General features: G+C 37.1%; 1 protein-coding gene across 1 annotated transcript in view; it reads left to right on the forward strand.

Annotated features, from left to right (window-relative positions):
• NAMPT (nicotinamide phosphoribosyltransferase) overlaps positions 1 to 18,186 on the forward strand; it is a 40,035-nt gene extending 21,849 nt beyond the window's left edge. Inside the window, exons 5-11 of the mRNA XM_044245822.1 lie at positions 457 to 615; positions 1,169 to 1,305; positions 6,401 to 6,626; positions 8,826 to 8,945; positions 11,796 to 11,936; positions 13,069 to 13,203; positions 15,236 to 18,186. Coding sequence (XP_044101757.1) covers positions 457 to 615; positions 1,169 to 1,305; positions 6,401 to 6,626; positions 8,826 to 8,945; positions 11,796 to 11,936; positions 13,069 to 13,203; positions 15,236 to 15,346 — 1,029 coding nt within the window. The 3' untranslated portion in view covers positions 15,347 to 18,186. The remainder of the gene's footprint in view (positions 1 to 456; positions 616 to 1,168; positions 1,306 to 6,400; positions 6,627 to 8,825; positions 8,946 to 11,795; positions 11,937 to 13,068; positions 13,204 to 15,235) is intronic.
• The last annotated feature ends 2,028 nt before the right edge of the window (positions 18,187 to 20,214 follow it).

Genomic DNA, 20,214 nt, shown 5'->3' on the forward strand with positions numbered 1-20,214 from the left:
CTATTTGATGCAGGTCCACATTAAATATAGTAATTGAGGATAACCAAACTTATTTAGAAACTTTCATGGTAATTGCCGTAATACCTAAGTGTGAATGTATTTTATAAAACTATTTGTCCATGACAGATTGAAAATTTAAAAAAAAATTTGTCCTTTATCACAGTCTTTCTAAGTATCATTTGCTTCGTTGGCGCATGACTGAAAACTAGGTAATTTGATGTTCTGTACTACTAAGATCCTATTGTGCCTATCCTTTGTGTTGATGATTTGAAAGCTAAGCTATGTACTATCTCTGGATTGCACGCGGTGGGCATCCTGCTCGACAGTTCAGATGTCTAATTGGTATTTCTGGTAGTACGGAGGTCTAGGACATACCTCCAAAGAAAGCAGGGATTTTACTCAGAAAGAAATCGGTATTTTATATCCTAATATTTGTGATTGATTTTATCACTACAGACTATTCTTGTTCAGTCCTGGTATCCAATCACAGTGGCCACAAATTCTAGAGAGCAAAAGAAAATATTGGCCAAATATTTGCTGGAGACATCTGGTAACTTAAATGGGCTGGAATACAAGTTACATGATTTTGGCTACAGAGGAGTTTCTTCCCAAGAGGTAAGAAACTGAAATGAACTTCATTTCATAGAATGTGGTTTGTTGGTTAGAATGGTAATCTAAATTATAAATTTGGGGGATGTTACCAATACTGATCTTGTTTCTGAGTAGACTACATTTTAAAACTCCAGACATTCAGTCAATAGATATATATTAAGTACTTACTATGTGTTAGCCTCTGTTCAGAGTATGTGGAATGAAGCTTTCAAAAAATGACCCTCTCCTTTACATATCAAATGGATGGATAGATGTATAATGTTATATATTATAATAAATACAGTAGGTGTCAGATTATGTTCTACAGAAAGGCACAAGGCAGAGTAAGGAAAAAGAGGCTGGTGGGAAATGAGGATGGGTCACGATTCAGTCAGTCTCTCTGCTAGAAGTAACAGTTGGCTCCTTAAATGTTTAGGAGACACTAGATATTTGTCATAGGAACTGTTATCTCTGCTAAGAATGGCTTGAAGACAGGGTATCTTGAGAGATGCACTTTATACCTCAAAATATGAGTCTTTATCTTTTGTTGGATTTTGGTGTGTGGTTTATTTTCCAGACTGCTGGCATAGGAGCATCTGCTCATTTGGTTAACTTCAAAGGAACAGATACAGTAGCAGGAATTGCTTTTGTTAAAAAATACTATGGAACAAAAGATCCTGTTCCAGGCTATTCTGTTCCAGCAGCAGAACACAGGTACAATTCTGTTTTCATCCTCCTATTATCTAAACATTTGTTTTCTAAAATGACTTTTTTCACTCTTGTGTTGGTGATTCAGTGATGTTTTTCTTAATTACAAGCCAGTAACTAGAGTAAATCTTCACAAATATAAGCAATATGAATTCAGTATTTATACTAGGTATTAAAGATTAGGTAGAGAACTTGAAACCATCCTAATAAAAACCACTGGAGAGCTTTCTTTTGACTCTTAAGTTGCTGCGTAAGTTTTAAGAGTTTTTAAAAGAACTGCTCTGTTGCCACATGCAGATACGTTTTATTTGTTAAATCTAGGAGCACTCCCTGTAAAACTTGGGTCGCTTTTTCTCTTTTCCTGCTTTCTACACGCCCTGCAAGTTGTCAGCTGGACCCAGTACCGTCAACTGTAGAACAAGGCACTCTGATGAAAGGAGGGGGTTCAGATTCTTTTCATGCTACCTTATCAGATATGGCTAAACCAGCTCAAGTCACTGTAAAAGGAGTGCAATCCAGAGTGCAACTGTTATGCTCCCACTTTACTAAAACTTTACTGAAAGTCCATGGAGCTTTTACAGTGATGCCAAACCTAATTTCTTGTTCTTAATAGCAAAAATTATTTACAGTAATCAGTTTGGGGGAGTTTATTAAGTTTTACTCCTACTTGGATATCACAGGGTGGCTAAAACCACCAGTGAGGTTTTCTCCAAGGCAATCTACTGGGTCCTGTAAGGGATAGAAAAATACAAGAAATTGACCCTTCCTATATCAGTATAAAAATAATAGACTAGCAACTTTCTGCTCTGTTGATGAAGTACTTTTAAAGAGATGAAAGTGCTCTAGTGCTGCAAGGGAAGGAAAGGAAAGATGTTACTTCGCTGGCAGGATCAAGAAAGCTTTTTATAGAGATGGTTATGTGAAATCTTCACTTTTTGAAGGAATGGCAAAATTTAATGGCAGACATGAGAGAGCAATCCTTCTGAGTAAATCTAATCACATGCCTACCACAGGTCAGGGATTGTCCTGAGAAAGCAAGAGTGAAAGAGGAGATGGAATGTGTTCAGGGAATATGGGCTGAAACATAATAGGGATTTGTTGGGAACATAGAGTAAACTGAAAAAATAGATTAGTTAAGGCCCTCATATTCATTTGACATTGATGCTACATCATGCTAGGTTAATCTAATTATTTTTTCAAATGGGAGTGAGCATTGAAGTTTTGAGCATAAGGAGCTTTGACATCAGATAAATACTTTATGAAGATTGTTTTGATAGCAGGATACCCTGTGAATTGACAGAAACAAGAAGTTAGGCTGAATAGGAAACTGTTGCAGCAGTTTAGAGAGATGACAAGGTGCAGACCCTGTGGCTCTGAACAGAAAGAAGTCGCTGAAAATGAGCAATGGCTTGGGAGATGAAACTGCTAGAACTTGATGATTAGATTGGGACTGGTAGATGGTAAATTCCGTAAATATTCATGGGAAATGCTGTATCATGACATTAGGGCCTTGTTGAATGCTCTCATGAGTCAAGGCTCATGAAAGTGGGAACACAGGGATGTCATCAACAGATGAAGGCTCTAGGATTACAGTAGTTTTATTTTGGATTTAGATGTATGTACATCTTCTAAAAACTTGAGTAGTATCTGCGGCCACCTGGATGGCTTAGTGTGTTGAGCAGATGGCTCTTCATTTTAGCTCCGTTCTGATCTCAGGGTCCTGGGATGGAGCGCTATATCAGATTCCACACTCAGAAGGAAGTCTGCTTGTCCCTCTCCCTCTGCTCCTTCCCCCCATTCATGCTCTCTCAAATAAATAAATAAATAAATAAATCTTTAAAACAATAAAAAGACACACACACAAAAATAATATATATATATGACTCTTCACTAATGGTTTTGTTTTCACAAGTGTGATACTATAAATCTGAGAATAAAGATATGTCTTCCTTAGGGTTTCCATGTTAAAACAGGATGTCTCATAATATTTACTACATTTATAAATTTGTCCCTTTTAATATATAAGAATATTTCAGATGTTCCTAAATGGAAAAGTCTTTTGAACAGTAGCATGATATAGTGAAGAAGCTTTGAACTAAAAGCTGGGAAATCTGAGTGACCCAGTAAACCTTACAGCTGACAGTCTGGGTGGCCCTGGGCAAGTCACTTACCTCTCCCTTCCCCAGTTTGTCCATCCAGCCAAACAAAAGGAGGAGCTAAAATGCAAGTCTCCAACATTAGCAGGTCATTAAGGATAAATGAACTAACATCTAAAATAACTTGAAAATAAGAGAACTCTAAAAGCCATTATTGTTACAAATATTTTAAGGAATATATGAATCTGGACTTAACGTATATGCTGTTATCGTTTGTTTTAATAGGACTTTTCTGTTTTCTTCCAGTGTACTACCAGTTCACATAGATTCTAATTTTGCCCTGTTCATATAACGATTTTCATATTCCAATTTACTTATTCTGAGGCTATGCAAAGCAAAGCCACACTTTCTTATAGCCAGTAATAACACATTTTTTTTTAAAAACCCCACTGAACCCAAAGATGTGGGGAGAGTTTGGTTGACCAAGAAACTTAAGAGAAGTATTAGACTATTTAATGTGGAACCCAACTTAAAATTGTACATCATGTAGTTAAGAAAATGCATACTTTTTTGAGCTTATGTAAAACTGCCTTGTTAAACTATATAAGTAAAACAAAAATCAATAGAAATTGAGGAGGGAAAAAAATACACTATTTATAAAATTTCCCTTAAACTTTGGAAAGTTGTCAATTTGATTTGATGCTGGAAACTGGAATAATCGCATTAGTAGAATTCATTGAACAGATATTTATATAAGCTCCATATACCAAATACTATTATCAGAAGAATAGGTGTTACAATTGGTTTATGTAGAAGGTGCTGTAGGATATGTCTCCCTGGTGATCAATATAATAAAGATAATCACCTTCCTGCCTAACAAGTAGATCTGGAGTCCAGAAGAAGAACCTGGACTAAGGTATAGATTTTGGAAACCCTTATCACAAGTGGTTTTTGTTGTTGTTTTTAAAAGCTAGTATTTTTCACACAAGGAGGTGGATGGAGGAAAGCATGCACCGGGTCAGAGCTTATAGTTAGACTGAAGGGGAGAACACAGCCTCCGAGGCAGACTGGAGCCATAGAAATAGGAAAAAAATAAAATAAAAATGGTGGAGAGGTCTCTGAAGTTATGGGAAAGAAAGCTTCAAGGAAGTTCAGGTGCCAGAGAGGAAGCAAGTAAAAGACTACAAATGAACAACAAAGTGGTGGTGGGTGATGCAAGGAGCAGAGGGAGGGGACTGTATTGATACCAGCACCGGACAGGCAGCACTGCGTGGGCGGCCAGCTTTGCCTGTACGAGTTCATTCTTACATTGCAAAGCTTTCTCATTTTGGTATTCTTTGAGCTCAATTTTCTCCATCCTTATAAAGAGGACAGTAGTAGTTCTTGATGTAGATGGGGCTTCTTTTCATTCATGTCTTAATTATCCCTTTAGCCTGCAGATGCTGGCATGAAGTAGGGAGTTGGATTTGTAGCTACTGGCAGCCTCTGTACTTGTCAGGAGCAGTGTTTGCTCTAAAATAGGTTTTATGTGAATAGACTTGCTGTCTCTCCATTTCATACAAAAGTTGTCACTGAGTAGTTAAGTCTTTATAACCCTGAAGTGTACATGCTCTGTTAGCACCAACAAATCACTGACTGCATGGGGAAATAGTTTACTTCAGTCCTTTAGAGGGAAAAAACAAAACCTGAGGGGTGCCTGGGTGGCTCAGTGGGTTAAAGCCTCTGCCTTCAGCTCAGGTCATGATCCCAGGATTCTGGGATCGAGCCCCACATCGGGCTCTCTGCTCAGCAGGGAGCCTGCTTCTCCCTCTCTCTGCCTGCCTCTCTGCCTACTGTGATCTCTGTCTGTCAAATAAATAAATAAAATCTTTTAAAAAAAAAAGAAAATAAATATTAAAAAAAACACCTGTAATGGAATGACAGTTTCAGATTGAACTCTTCAGTTTTGAAATAAACTTGAACCTACATGGGCCTATACAATAAATGAATGGGTTGTCTTCCCATTATTTTATGTAGAAAAATGGATGGGGTAGAGATGAAGACTAGAAAATTAGGGAGAAGGAAAAATGGTTTGGCATGAGGAATTGGTAACAGTTTTCAAATTCATTATTAAATTGTTTGACCTATATTTATTAACCAAGAAGTTCTTGTTATATATTATTAATCTTATTCAAGAAGATTTTAAAAATCACTGTTGCAGTTTCTGCCTAATAGAAACTCTCACATTTTATTTCCCATCTTAATTATGTTTTGCCCAAACTAAGTATTAAAATTCTTATATTCCCTGGGCATGTATTAATTAGTAGTGGATACTCTATAGCTGAAATAAATGGCTGCCTGTTATTGGCCATTTAAAGGTATAACTGGTAAAGGGTTAGTTGACTATATGTACATAAAGTACAGTACAAATAATTGTGTAAGTAATTGCCTTTAAGTATAAGATTTTTAAAGTTAAGATAGACAAATATATGTCCCTGCTATTATTGGTATATGGTTTGGAAAACTCACAGAAGGGAGCCAAGTGCTTGCATTGCCTAGCAAAATAATAGGAATATGTAGTCATTCTTTCTGACATTTTGGCATTCAGGAGTTGCTTTTTTTAGTTAAATGATTTGGTTTGATTTTTTAAGTAAACTCCACACCCAGCATGGGGCTCGAACTCACAACCCTGAGATCAGGAGTCACATGCTATACTGACTGAGCCAGCCAGGCACCCCTAGTGAACTGATTTTAAATGAGCAGGTTCAGGAATACAAAAAGAGTTGGGTGACTATGACTTTAAGAGTTAAAATAACTATGGGACAGGAATAAGATTTCTTATACTCTTAAACATCAGCCAAGGGGTAGTGTGGCTCAAATGGTCAACAAACCTTATGATGTATATTCATTAAGCTAAATCACTCACCTTCTTTGTGATGTTGATGGTGTAAGTATAGTGCATGAGAAGTGATTCAGGAGTAGATAATGTGTCTGCCTAAGTAAATCTGTTTCATTTTATTTCCTAGTACCATAACAGCCTGGGGGAAAGACCGTGAAAAAGATGCTTTTGAACATATAGTAACACAGTTTTCATCAGTGCCTGTATCTGTGGTCAGCGATAGCTATGACATTTACAACGCATGTGAAAAAATATGGGGTGAAGACCTAAGACATTTAATACTGTCAAGAAGTACAGAGGCACCACTAATAATTAGACCTGATTCTGGAAATCCTCTGGACACTGTATTGAAGGTAAATTTTAACACATAACTTGATTATTAAAATGCCTATAGATGAGCTATATCAGTACTATTTTAATTTCATTTGTGCACATACCATTTCAGAACTATTTTAGCATTACAGCCCAAGGAGGGTAATAAATTTGTCCAAGGATACATACAGTTCTGGGTTAGTTGTGTATCATCAAATAGATAATAATGTTGAACAGATATTTTTTACATACCTTGAAAATTAATTAGTAACATTATGGATGCCTGGGTGGCTCAGTGGTGTAAGCATCTGCCTTCTGACTCAGGTCATGATCCCAGGGTTCTGGGATCGAGTTCCACATCGGGCTCCCTGCTCAGTGGGGTCTGCTTCTACTCTCCCTCTGCCTGATGCCCCCCCTTTTTGTACTCTCCTGCCCTCCCTCTCTCTCTCTGGCAAATAAATAAAATATAAAAAAAGAAAGAAAATTAATTAGTAATATTAATCCTGTGATTTGGTTACCAATTTTGTGGTTTTTCTTTACCACAAATCATTGCTATACCTTTGAAGTTTTTAATGCAGAAGAAATACATGCAAGGTGACATGGAAAAAAAAGAATTCAAAAATACTTTTCAGGTAGTGATTCTTTGGAGCTACTGTTGATCCTCAATGTAGCGTTGCTGCTTTGCTTTTTTTTTTTTTTTTAAGCATTCAGGACTTGGTTTGCCTTCTCTGGAAATCATTAGTAAAAGCAGGTTATTTGGTGCGTACTACTAGAAAAATATTGTGTTAAGTGCTTTACTTAAGCTGTGTCATTTCATTCCTATGAAGATGTGTAATAAATATTACCATCTCTTTTATAGACAAAGCAACAGGCTTAGAGAGGTTAAAATAACTTGCTAAAGGTCACACAACCTGTACAATATGCCAGGTATCTGATATAGATCTTTGTAGCTCCTGCCTTCGCCTTCACCAGACTTTCCCAACTAATGATTAGATGATAAGTTACCCCTTGAGAAGGGGGGATAGAGAACCAAGGAAGTCTTTTCCTATCCCATTCAGTAACAGGCAATTTTGAAAATCTTAATCTGAAATACTAACAAATTGGGTTTTAGCAAACTTAACGGGTTTCATGTCTTCCCTGTTGCCTAATAAAAATGTACTGACCTAATTAAGAATAAACCAAGTCATCCATATGGAATTTTCTCATTGGTAAACTTCATTTAGGAAAAGGGAGTGATTCGGGGTAAATATATGTCTGGTAGGTCTTTTGTAAGCTCTGACCCAAGCTTTCTGAGAAATTTTAGATCAGTGTTCAGGAATTTCAGCTGTTCTAAAACTTAGTAGGCAGTGAATGAGTGGGATGATTTGTATAATACGCAATTTGTCTTTAAAAAAAATGGGTGTCACCTTTAAATAAGAACTTCTGAGAAACTTGGGCTGTATGTGCTTCATTTCGTGCTTTGTAATCATAATTTGAGGTTTTATAATTCAGATAGATTATATTTGGGTTCTATCAGACAGAATAAGCCAAACTGGGGCACCTGCTTGGCACAGTTGGTTAAGCCTCCAACTTGTGATTTGGCTCAGGTCATGATCTCAGGGTTGTAGGTAGGATGGAGCCCTGCATCAGACTTGTACTCAGTGTGGAGGCTGCGTCATATTCTGTCTCTCCCTCTGCCCCTCCTGATAATGTTTGTTCTCTCTCTCTCTCAAACAAATAAATCTAAAAATATAAATAAGCCAAACAAACTGTTGGGCATAGGCAGAATAAATCCAAATCATAAGTTTGTCAAATGATGTTTTATATACCTACTAAAAATATGATATTTACTGCTTTTGATTCATTGACCTCTGGGTTACGGGCCCAGCCTGTGTTCACTGGGCACTCTGCTCACTTAAAATTTACTGTTTAAATTTCCTAATGTCCAAGATTTTTTCCCTGAATCTATATTAATTTGAAAGATGGGAAGAAAAAAATTTTGTATTTTGAGCGACTTTACAGTATAAATTGACATGATGGAAAAACAGCACGCCTGTTTCTAATGTAATCAAAAGGAATTGACACTAAATTTTAGAAGGCTTGTATATAGTGTTGTAAAACTTTTTAAGCAGTTTGATCAGTTTTTATATTCTCAAGATTGTCTAGCAAAGCAAAGTCATTTTTTTAACTGTGGAAAGCTTTTACACTCCCCCCCCCACTCAGTTTTAGTTACTTTGTTGGGTTTGTATTTTCCCCTACAGGTTTTGGATATTTTGGGTAAGAAGTTCCCTGTTACTGAGAACGCAAAGGGCTACAAGTTGCTGCCACCCTATCTTAGAATTATTCAAGGGGATGGAGTAGATATTAATACCTTACAAGAGGTAAGTTTCTTATATTAAAGTTCTGATAAAGCATTCCTTAGAATTAAGCTCATCAGTTTGATAAATAGCACATTAATAACTTAAGTACCGCTCTGATTCTTTTCATAAATGTTCATGATCATATATATATTTTTTTTAATTTTCAGCGTAACAGTATTCATTATTTTTGCACCACACCCAGTGCTCCATGCAAGCTGTGCCCTCTATAATACCCACCACCTGGTACCCCAACCTCCCACCCCCCCGCCACTTCAAACCCCTCAGATTGTTTTTCAGAGTCCATAGTCTCTCATGGTTCACCTCCCCTTCCAATTTCCCCCAACTCCCTTCTCCTCTCTAACTCCCCATGTCCTCCATGCTATTTGTTATGCTCCACAAATAAGTGAAACCATATGATAATTGACTCTCTCTGCTTGACTTATTTCACTCAGCATAATCTCTTCCAGTCCCGTCCATGTTGCTACAAAAGTTGGGTATTCATCCTTTCTGATGGAGGCCTAACACTCCATAGTGTAAATGGACCACATCTTCCTTATCCGTTCGTCCGTTGAAGGGCATCTTGGTTCTTTCCACAGTTTGGCGACGGTGGCCATTGCTGCTATAAACATTGGAGTACAGATGGCCCTTCTTTTCACGACACATGATCATATATCTTTTAATTGCTTAAAATTTATAGACACAATTGATCCTTGAATAATGCAGGGGTTGGGGTGCCAATACCCCCTCCACCCAGCACAGTCCTAAATCCATATATAACTTTTGACTCCCCCAAAACTTAACTCCAAATAACCTGCTATTGACCAGAAACTTACCAATAGCATAAACAGTCAATTAACACATATTTTGTCTATTCTATGTGTTATACACTATATTCCTAGAATTAATTGTAAGCTAGAGAAAAGAAAATATTAAGAAAATCATAAGGAAGAGAAAATGCAAGTCTAGACATAGCAGCCAGACCACACATACTACTCTGTCCTCATTGGGCATCCTTGATACTACAACTAAAGATGTGTCACTATGAAACAAGAAAATAGGCGCCTGTTACGGAACACTTCCTTGTATATAAAGTGAAAAGTCTTGACATAGCTTGAACAGGTGTGTCTTTCTGGAATGCAATTATGAAATTCAGATGGTGTTAATATGTGCTTTCTCAAAAGAGTATAGAATGGTTTGTCACTTCTTCTAAATTAAGCATTGACTGTCATCACTATTGAGCCAAACAGTGTTCTGTTATCTAAAACTTTTGCGTTTTTTCCTCGAAAAAGCTTTTAAAGCACTACAACTTTAATACCTAAAATACTCCATAAAAATGAAGGCTGTCCCTGCTATCATGCTGTGCACGGTCTCCTGTCCTAAAGCACTGGTATTTTCATGTCCATCAATCTCCAGTAGCACCCGCTTGTCTAACACAAGTTACCAAAGGATTTTTCTGTTTGCAAGAATTTTTGGTGTGGTAAAAGTAAGGTCAATACCCAAATTATAAATAGTTTGTGTCGCAAAGATCCATTTAAGAGAAAACTATGGCATATAACAAACAGCAGTTCAGTGGTGATGTGCATTTGGAGTTCCAGAACGAAGTTTCTGGAAGAGCTCGCTTGCAGTTACAGAAATGAGCTCTCCCAAAATGCCTTACTTAAGAAAAGTGGAAACTCCCCAGACAACTCTAAGACATTTGGTATGGGGAGGTTAGGGGCTTTCATGCAAAAAGGAAGGCAGGCCTGAGTAGAGAGAGCTCAGCAGGCATTTTTAATTGTTGTTGTCTCCTTAGCTCAGCTAAATTAAAGGTTTCTTACTTGGTACCCGGTAAGAACTATTACCCATGCCTACATTTTAGCGAGTTTAGCAGGTGCTCTCACATGCATTTCTCCCCCTTTCACGTGAAAAATCACAGGCAGGAAGGGGCCTGTGCCATTTTCAGAGAACCCATTAGTTCAGTGTTCTTCCATGGCTCACACCCAGCACTCAACTCTGGAAGTCCGCTTGTTCATCCGTGTGTTTGAACTTCCATGTAAAAACTGAAACTCTTCTGTTTTCTTTTTCTTTTTTTTCTTTATAAATTTTGAGAATGTATATGCAATTTTTTTTTTTAAAGTTGAGAATTAGCTTTAAACTCGATGTATGTTTGTTTGTTTTAACTTACAAACAAGAAGTTAAATATCGAGACAGATACTCCTTGGCCTTCATGAAGCCTTGGTCAGAGATGAATCATCTGTGTTAATGCAGATGCACTTGTATGTTGTTTGACCTAAAGGGTAATACATGCTTTCTTTGTCTTGAAGGGAGTCGAAATAAGTTTTCAGAAGCAAGGAAAGGAATTGTAGCAGTTTTGCTTTTGTACATCTACTAGATGCCTTAAATGTGACAAAATGAAAATTCTGTTTAACTTCAGAAACAGCAGACTTCCCTCATTGTCAGCCTCACTCTTGAACTTTGCTTCCCTGTGACATCTTACGAAGTTGATACAACCCTGCTGTAGATTTCTGTGTACCAGAATCTACTTATTTAGGAAAAGAGGCAGAAACCTCTCTTGTGATAGACACAAAACCTTAAATGTTTTATCACCAGTTGTTTCTCATTCCCTCATTCCTTTCATTCCCCCTACCCTGACCACAGTCACAATGGCAACACTATACATGCAGGAGCTTGGAGTGAAATTCCTTCCTTTAACACTTTTTGAAGTGGGTAGGTTATTTAAAAGACAAAATGTGGAATATAACTCTGTAGGCCTTACTCTTACCTCACGATGTATGGTGTTATGACTCTAGGATGTTTTTGTTCATCAGAATGACTCAGCAAAAATAACCTTCCTCTATCAGATTACTTAGTTTTTGTTTTTTAATCCTCTAGATTGTAGAAGGCATGAAGCAAAAAAAATGGAGTATTGAAAACATTGCCTTTGGTTCTGGTGGAGCTTTGCTACAGAAGTTAACGAGAGATCTCTTGAATTGTTCCTTCAAGTGTAGTTATGTTGTAACCAATGGCCTTGGGGTATGTACAACTTTTACTCCTGTGTTAGTAACTTCTGTGTCTGTTACATTGAATAACTGCATTCTACCAAAGGATATGATTCTAAACTCCTAATATGCTGTCATATACCACTGACCTTGACTCAAAACAAGGAAAGAAAAGAGGTTTAAAAAAAATGTGACTTGGAGAGGAGGAAAAATAAGATTTGAGAGATGGTGCAGGCCACTCATTTCCTACTGCTTCAGTATTCTACCTTTGAGTCAGAAAGCTGACCATTTTGAGTGGGAATGTCAGCTCACCTAGCCATCACATATTAAAGATAAGTGAGTACGTAGGCACTGTCCCGTGTTTGAGGAAGGTGAAGCATGAGGTTGGAGTTCAGATACCACAGTCCTGTTCTGATAGTCTTAAAACAGGAGAACCCAAGCTGCCCATTTCTGGGAGCTGAACAGCAATCGCCCTGGCTGGCCCTTCATAGCCCCTGAAAATCTGTGGATCTAAAGGTGGGAGTGGGAGTTACTAAGAACTCCTCAATACCTGGCTTGGCCCCCTGCTTTACTTCATTTCTGTCTGTCTTTGGAATATTCTGAGGTTGATTGACTACATGCTTCTATTATATTGGCCTCCTACCTTTCTGATGTTTAAACGAACCTCTGTTCTCTTCAGGTTATCTAGGTCTTCTTTGCTTTTCACAGTAACATGGAATAGAGTAAAAAGTAACAAAAGGAGAGGTTATCAAGTAATGGAATGGAAGCTTTTACCTTAGTAAGAATCCTAGTTCCCTTGCCCCAGATTCTCTGATACAGTTGACATAGATTTTTTTTCAGTAGCATGCATGTGCTGTACTTGAATCCGTTTAAGGTAATCCAGAATAGAAAAGATCCCTTGAGGGTCACACGTTCACTTTAACGACTTCTTACAACTAGAGTAGTAGGTATCTCCAGTGGTAAGAAAGGATATTTAAGACTTTGGATTTTGTTCATACCTTATACCTTATACAACAGAGGACTCTGTTCTCCAACACAAGCTAGAGTGATGCTTCTAAAAGCCAGCTGTGGATTTGCTTAGTTATACCTATAAAATACCTAAGCTTTTTTTCTTGAATGGGAATTGAGTGAACATTCCTGATTAGTCTTATTTCTCTTTCTTCCAGATTAATGTCTTCAAGGACCCAGTTGCTGATCCCAACAAAAGATCCAAAAAAGGTCGATTATCTTTACACCGGACACCAGCAGGGAATTTTGTTACACTTGAGGAAGGAAAAGGAGACCTTGAAGAATATGGTCATGTATGTTCTCTATGCTGATTTTTTTTTTTTTAACAATAGGTCAGCTTTCCAAATTAAGAAAGGGGCTCCTATGTTGTATTTTTAAATTATTTTCAGAACAGATTTTTTTCTTGAAGGACAAAGTACTTTTGTGATAAGAAAGTGTACAAATGCTGACCTAGTCTACCAAAATAAGATGAAAACCAAGAAGGGGCTAGATTGTAAATCAGTGTATACAGTGGGTGAAAAACTTTGTAACATTAAAAAAAAAAAAAAGTTCTACACAGTGACCCACAGGGTAGTGATTGATGAGCTTCAACAAGCTTTTGTGTACATATTCTTACTTTTACTGCCAATTTAGCAGCAAATAATTTCTGAAGAGGAATAGCCAAAAATACTAAAGGAAGGCTATTTATGTTATAGTAAAACTATGATGCTTTTAATAAAGGAAGGGCTGTCTAAATTCTGAGATGTTGTTAAAGATAATTGCATTTTTTTTTTTAAACTTAACAGAATCCAGTCAAGATGTTTTTCTTTAGTCTCATGTGATTCTCACAGCAATTCTGGGTTACAAAATGCAAATTATGTTATCTTAATGTAAGATGTGAAAAGGCTAAGACTGGATTCTGATGACATAATAACAATTGGTGAAACCTAGACTTAACCAAGTTTCCAGATTCAAATCAACCAAACCAGAAAAATTCCTAGTGTGCCGAAGTGGTCCATGTGCTGTAACAGTCTTTAACATGCAAAAGTACACTTGTATTTGTGAACTCAAAAGTTACAAAATTTATTTAAACCACTGGATTGAACAAACTTAGAGGGAAACTGCTTGTGAACATTCATATTCTCAGAAAAAAAAATACCAAAAGAAGTTTATACCATACATTATCACTATGGATTCTTAATACCATGTCAGATATTCTGCTTAGAGTGTATTACTTTGACACTCTTAAGATTTTGAGGCAGAATATTTTTGTCTTTAAAAAGCATTTAGTCCCTAAGCTAATTTTTAGGTTTAGCCTGATGGTTTAGGGGTTTGGTAGCCTTCACTTAACTTTCCTAGCTACCAAGAGTTTGCTGAATTAGTGTTTCCAGATGGACTAGCGTCACTTTAGACACAGTCCTAACTAAGACTTTGAAAAGGCACTGATTTTATGTACATGATACTCTAGAATGTTTGAGGCAATAGTCAGTTATAATCCTAAATGGCATTTTAATTTAAGAATAGGAAACCCCATTCTCTGATAGTACTTAACTTTATGAGAGAGAAGGTCATGCATCTCAATCTCAATGCGAAATTTAGGGTGTTTTAAAGAGAAACTGAAGGCAGGCAGATAGTTCCTTAGGGAGACCCAAGTGGCTTTACCAGACCCAAAAGGGGATTTAGTTTTAATTCTCAAGCATTGTGACCCTTGCATAGATCAAATGGATTACATGTATCAGTTAGTTCTGGAATATACAGTTTTTAAATCAGCCACTGAGCATTCATCAAGAAATCAGTATTTTTTTGTTTCTGGCTTGGTTTCTTGGTTTTTTTAGGGGTTTTTGTTTGTCCAAAGTCCAAAACTCAGTGACTAGGAAATTTATCACATTCCAGGGTGGGTAAGTTTAATCAGTATTGAGTCTGTTGTCTAGAAACAAGGGAAGGTCTGGCAGGCTTTTCTTGCTCACCGTCCATCATAATGATCAGCGACAGCAGGACTCTTCTGGCAGCCGAGCAGCTTCCACCTGAAAGCATAGAGATGGATCAGCTAGGATTTTTTTGGATTTTCCTTCAAGGAAAACTTCTAAGAATATTTAGCTTCTTTTAAAGCTAAATATTTTTACATAGCGCTTTTAGATACTGCCAGGCTCTCTGCCTGCTCCACAAGCATTGTATATAAAGATATTTCATAATTTGAACACCATAAAACATCTCTGTGTTTGACTAGTCAGTCTAATTCATCAAAGCATTAATGAAGTATTTTGCTTGATTGTTAATAAAACTTACGTTTTTATGTTTATATAACATAAAATATGAAAATATATTTATATTGTTTTATTTGTACAGGATCTCCTCCATACTGTCTTCAAGAATGGGAAGGTGACAAAAAGCTATTCATTTGATGAAATAAGAAAAAATGCAGAGCTGAATATCGAACTGGAAGTAGCACCTCATTAGGCTTTACCAGTGGGTGTGTGTGCTCGCCTGCGTGTGTGTGTGTACGTGCATGTGCGCACGCGGACACCTGTGTGTATGTAATAATGTTTATTGTACAGATGTGTGGGGGTTTCTTTGTGTTTTATGATACATTACAGCCAAATTATTTGTTGGTTTATGGACATACTGCCCTTTCGTTTTTTTTTTTTTCCCAGTGTTTAGGTGATCTCAAATTAGGAAATGCACTTAACCATGTAAAAGATTAATGCTAAGGCAAGCTTTTTAGGGCCCTTTGCCAATAGATAGTAATTCAATCTGGTATTGATCTTTTCACAAATAACAGAATCCAGAAACTTTTATATATAACTGAAGATCACATAAAACAGATTTGCATAAAATTATCATTGATTGCTTTATGTTTATATTTAACTTGTATTTTTGTACAAACAAGATTGTGTAAGATATATTTAAAGTTTCAGTGATTTAACAGTCTTTCCAACTTTTCATGATTTTTATGAGCACAGACTTTCAAGAAAATACTTGAAATAAATTACATTGCCTTTTGTCCATTAATCAGCAAATAAAACATGGCCTTAACAGAGCTGTTTATGTTATTGTACAATTTGAAAATTATGTCGGGACATACCCTATAGAATTACTAACCTCACTGCCCCTTGTAGAATATGTATTAATCGTTCTACATTAAAGAAAATAATGGTTCTTACTGGAATGTCTAGGCACTGTACAGTGATTATATACGTTGGTCATTGTATTGTACCAGTGAAATGCCAAATTTGAAGGCCTGTACTTCAGTTTTATATGTCAGATATCGCCTGTGGCTCTAACATGCACCTCAAGATTTTAAGGAGATGTTTTTAGAGAGAATTTCTGCTTCCATGATAGAATATATACATAAATGTAAAATATTAACAAAAGTGGAAGTAGTGTATTTTAAATTACACTTCTGAATTTATTTTTCCTATTCTATAGTTGATACGACTTAAATGAATTACTGGAATGGGTAGTGAGTGTACTTATTTTAAATGTTTCGATTCTGTTATATTTTTCATTAAGTTTTTTAAAAATTAAATTGGATATTAAATTGTATGGACATCATTTATTAATTTTAAACTGAATTCCTCAATAAATAATGCACAAGCAAGTTCTTAAATGAGGATAAATTAAAGCATGATGACATGAGTTTGAAGAGAAGACTCTTAACCAAGAGTAGTAAGTTGGCTACATTCAAAGTGTTCAACATCAAAAATGTTCTAGAGTGATTAACTGCTAGATGCTGAGTCAGTCATCACAGCTGACAAGAGACCAGTTTTGTTTTAATGATTCTTTTCTATTTACGTCTGTTCTAAGGCAGGAGTTGGCCAACTGTGGCCAAGTTCAGACTGCTTTTTTTTAATAAATACCTGTTGTCTATGACTGCTTTCTTGAGACAGTGCAGAAATCAAGTAGTTACATAGTGACCATATGACCCACAAAGCATGAAAAGTTTATTATCTGGCCCTTTGCAGAAAAAGTTTGTCGACCCCTGAGGTCTAAGAAAAGGAGTGTGTGCCTTGAAGTTTAAGAGAAATGTTGATTTCCAGGGACAGGAGGAAACTATGTTGATAAGGAGTTTGTCTTTCTTTTGTCCTTTCTGTTCTTATTTAAGAATCTGATCTTGGAAGACCAATTTTGAAAGCTTTAATAACATGACTTTAAATGTGAAATTTAAAAAACTGAAAAGCCATAAATCATTTGTCCTAAACAGTTACAAGAGAAAGGTATTTATCAGTAGAATAATGTCTCTTAAAAACATCATTAAAAAGAAGGTGGGTTTTGCAGATGATTCTAAACACTAGTTTATTGAAAATAATAAGCACTGTTCACTTTTATTAAGAGTTTTCATCCTGTAATTCCTAGTGGAAAATAATTTTAAGCTAATTCTTTTAAATGTATCTAAGCAAAAATTAGTATTAAAAACACAGCTTTCTTCACAGAATGTGCTAAGGGGCTTTTAGAGAATTAAAACACCATATTTATTACCAAATACCAACTTTGATAACCATCCATAATTTTGATTTTGTTTAAAACATTGGAATTATACTACAGATAATATTCTTTGTGTTCTGTGAATCTCAGCAGTTTCACAGTAGCTAGAGGATTTTATTTTCAGACATCCAATGAATGTTAACATCTGTGCAGCAGTGCATGGCGTAGAAGGAGAGAGGTGGAATGATTAATTCTATTAGCCACTTGGAACTGAGTAGTCTGAATTTCTGTGACTAAGCACTTAATATTTGGCCATCCCCATTCTCAGTAGCAAATGGTTGACATAGTTATCAACTAGAATTCTGCTGTGTGTCACCTTTAAATCAGCCTAACTCTTCCAGACAAAAGCAAATGGCATGTTTGGGTTTGCTTAAGTCATTAGATTTGCAGTTGACATCAGTTAATCCCTCTCAGTTTCGTAATATCATGAAGTATTTGTATTTTAAATAGAAGATAGGAGTTCTGTGTTAAGACTCTTTATTTGTACTCTATACTTGAAGTCAAATGGTTTTAATGATTATCCCTTATTTCCTTTCTTGAAATAAATTGTTATGAAAATATTTTATAATGAAACTCTTGGAAAACTAGAAAGAGAAAAATGGCAAGGTAATTATTGTTCTGTTTGCCATAATTTAGAATTCAACACTTAAACAAGTATTTTTGTAGTTTTACATTCCTTTTTAACCCATTCAGTGGAGAATGTCCAGCTTTTCTCCCAAGTTGTATGTTAATTCTAATATGTATATTACAACATCAAAGATAAAACATGTAATAAACATGGAAATAAAGTTTAGCTCTATTAGTGAAATGTTAAATTTGACTGTGTGCTTCAAATAATGGCCATTTCCAGATTTACCCTCTTTTAGGTATTCCTCCAATTCAAAGAATTAGAAAATGAGAGACAGGCATTAGGGATGACTCCTCTATTTTCTGCCTTGTGTAGCTATCTGAATGGCAGTGCCTCTTACTAAAGACACTAGAGAGAGACCAGATTTGGAGGGAAAGGGCACAATTCCTAGGTTAAGATCTGAGATGCCATTGAGACATTTAAATGTGGATATTAGGTAGTTGAATTTACAGATTGGGGACAGGAGGGTCTCCAGGTATGAATTTGATGTACAGCTGGTCATGAAAGACACAGGAAAGGGTACTTCTCTAGGGAGACAGACTATGCCCTGGCAAACCACATGCCAAATCCATCCTGTCTGTTTTTGTAAATGCAGTTTGATTGGAACAAGCCATGCATGTTAGTCTGATTATTGCCTATGGCTGCTCTCATGCTACAGTGGCAGAGCTGAGAAGTTGTGACAGACCTCAAGGCCTATGGAACCTAAAATAATTCACTTTATGGGCCTTTAAAGAAAAAATGTGCCAATCTCTGCTGGAGGGTATAAGGAAAGGAGGACCAAGGGCAAACCCAGAGGAACTCTAAAAATCTAAGTGGCAGAAGCTAAGCAGGCAAAGAAGACTGACAAGTAGCAGCTAAAGAGATGAGGGGAAAACCAGGAGGAGTAAAGGAAGGATGAAAGAAGGGAGTGTTTCTGCACTGTGTTGAAGACGTACTGAGAGACCAAGTAGAGTGAGGGATGAAAAGCGTCAACTGCATTGAACCTGGAGATAACTAGTGGCTTGCTTCCCAGCATTCCCTGCACAGCAGCAGAGGCAGCACACGGCAGAAAGCCGCTACCTTACAAAACTCTGAATTCTGGATGTAAAAGGAAACAAGTGAGGCAACAGTTTGTCTTCCTTTCCCTTCTTAGCTACTGCTTTAATTCTGAAAAGGACTCGGGAAAGAGGGAGAAGTTGATGATAACAGAGGAATCCGTGAGGGGCATGGGGTCCAAAACACTTGCCGTGATGGGACAGGTGCTCATGCAGGCCATGGTTTTCCCTGTGAAGTCAGAGACCAAAGGAGATTGCGCTTTGGGAAAAGGAGGCTTTTAAATAGTTTTTGTGGAGAATACAGTGACCGGAGGCATAGTACGACTATAGCACAGTGTGGAGGACCCAACTGTTTGGTGACAATTTAAAAGTGAAAGTTGGCCTATTGCGATGCTTTTGTTCCCTTTCATAGTAGCACGCCGATGCCTGGGTACAGACACAGAGAACATGGAGATACTTGGTGTTTTGTCAGATGAGTTATGCTAAGTGAATAATTGCCAAAATAATGATCCTACATATCTAAACCGGGAGGTAAGGACATGAGAGCTACCCAGAGCACTGGGAAGGTAGTAGGGATCCCAATGGACAGTGTGCTAGCAGCTCTGGTCTACGTTGCTGGAACAGGCAGGTTTGGAAGAACAGGAAACACTAGTCTCAGACGAGTATGCTTGGATCAATGATCAGAGAGGAGCAAGTTCATGGTATAGTACTTTCCAGGGTATGACCTTGCAGTGGCTGAATGCAGAAGATCATGAGACACAAAAAAAGAACAGGAAAGACGGCAGAAGTTGAGGTAGTAGAAGAAAGCTGTATAAGGCACCAGCATGTTCCGTGAATGAAGGGAAGGGACCCAGAGGTCAGCAGGAGGCAGCAACAGTGGGTGGTGTGAGCTTCAAAGGGATCAGGCAGTGGAGACCACTGACCCAGGTCAGCCTGCGAGAGGAGGCGCCCAGCCTCCTCATGGTGTCCAAACACATATGGACAAGGAGAGACAGACATAAAGCACTTAGTGTGTTGCCGGCTGTTTGATGACCTTTACCAGGCACTAGTCAGTATCTGTTGACATAACGGAGGGAAGGAATAATCTCAATAAGAAATTTCTTGATTTTTATTAGCATGCTATAAACACCCCTTCTGCTGACACAGGCCCAAGTGTTCAAGCCTTGAAATGCATTTTTGAA

The sequence above is a fragment of the Neovison vison genome, chromosome 4, assembly GCF_020171115.1.
Source record: "Neovison vison isolate M4711 chromosome 4, ASM_NN_V1, whole genome shotgun sequence".
Classification (NCBI taxonomy): Eukaryota; Metazoa; Chordata; class Mammalia; order Carnivora; family Mustelidae; genus Neogale; species Neogale vison.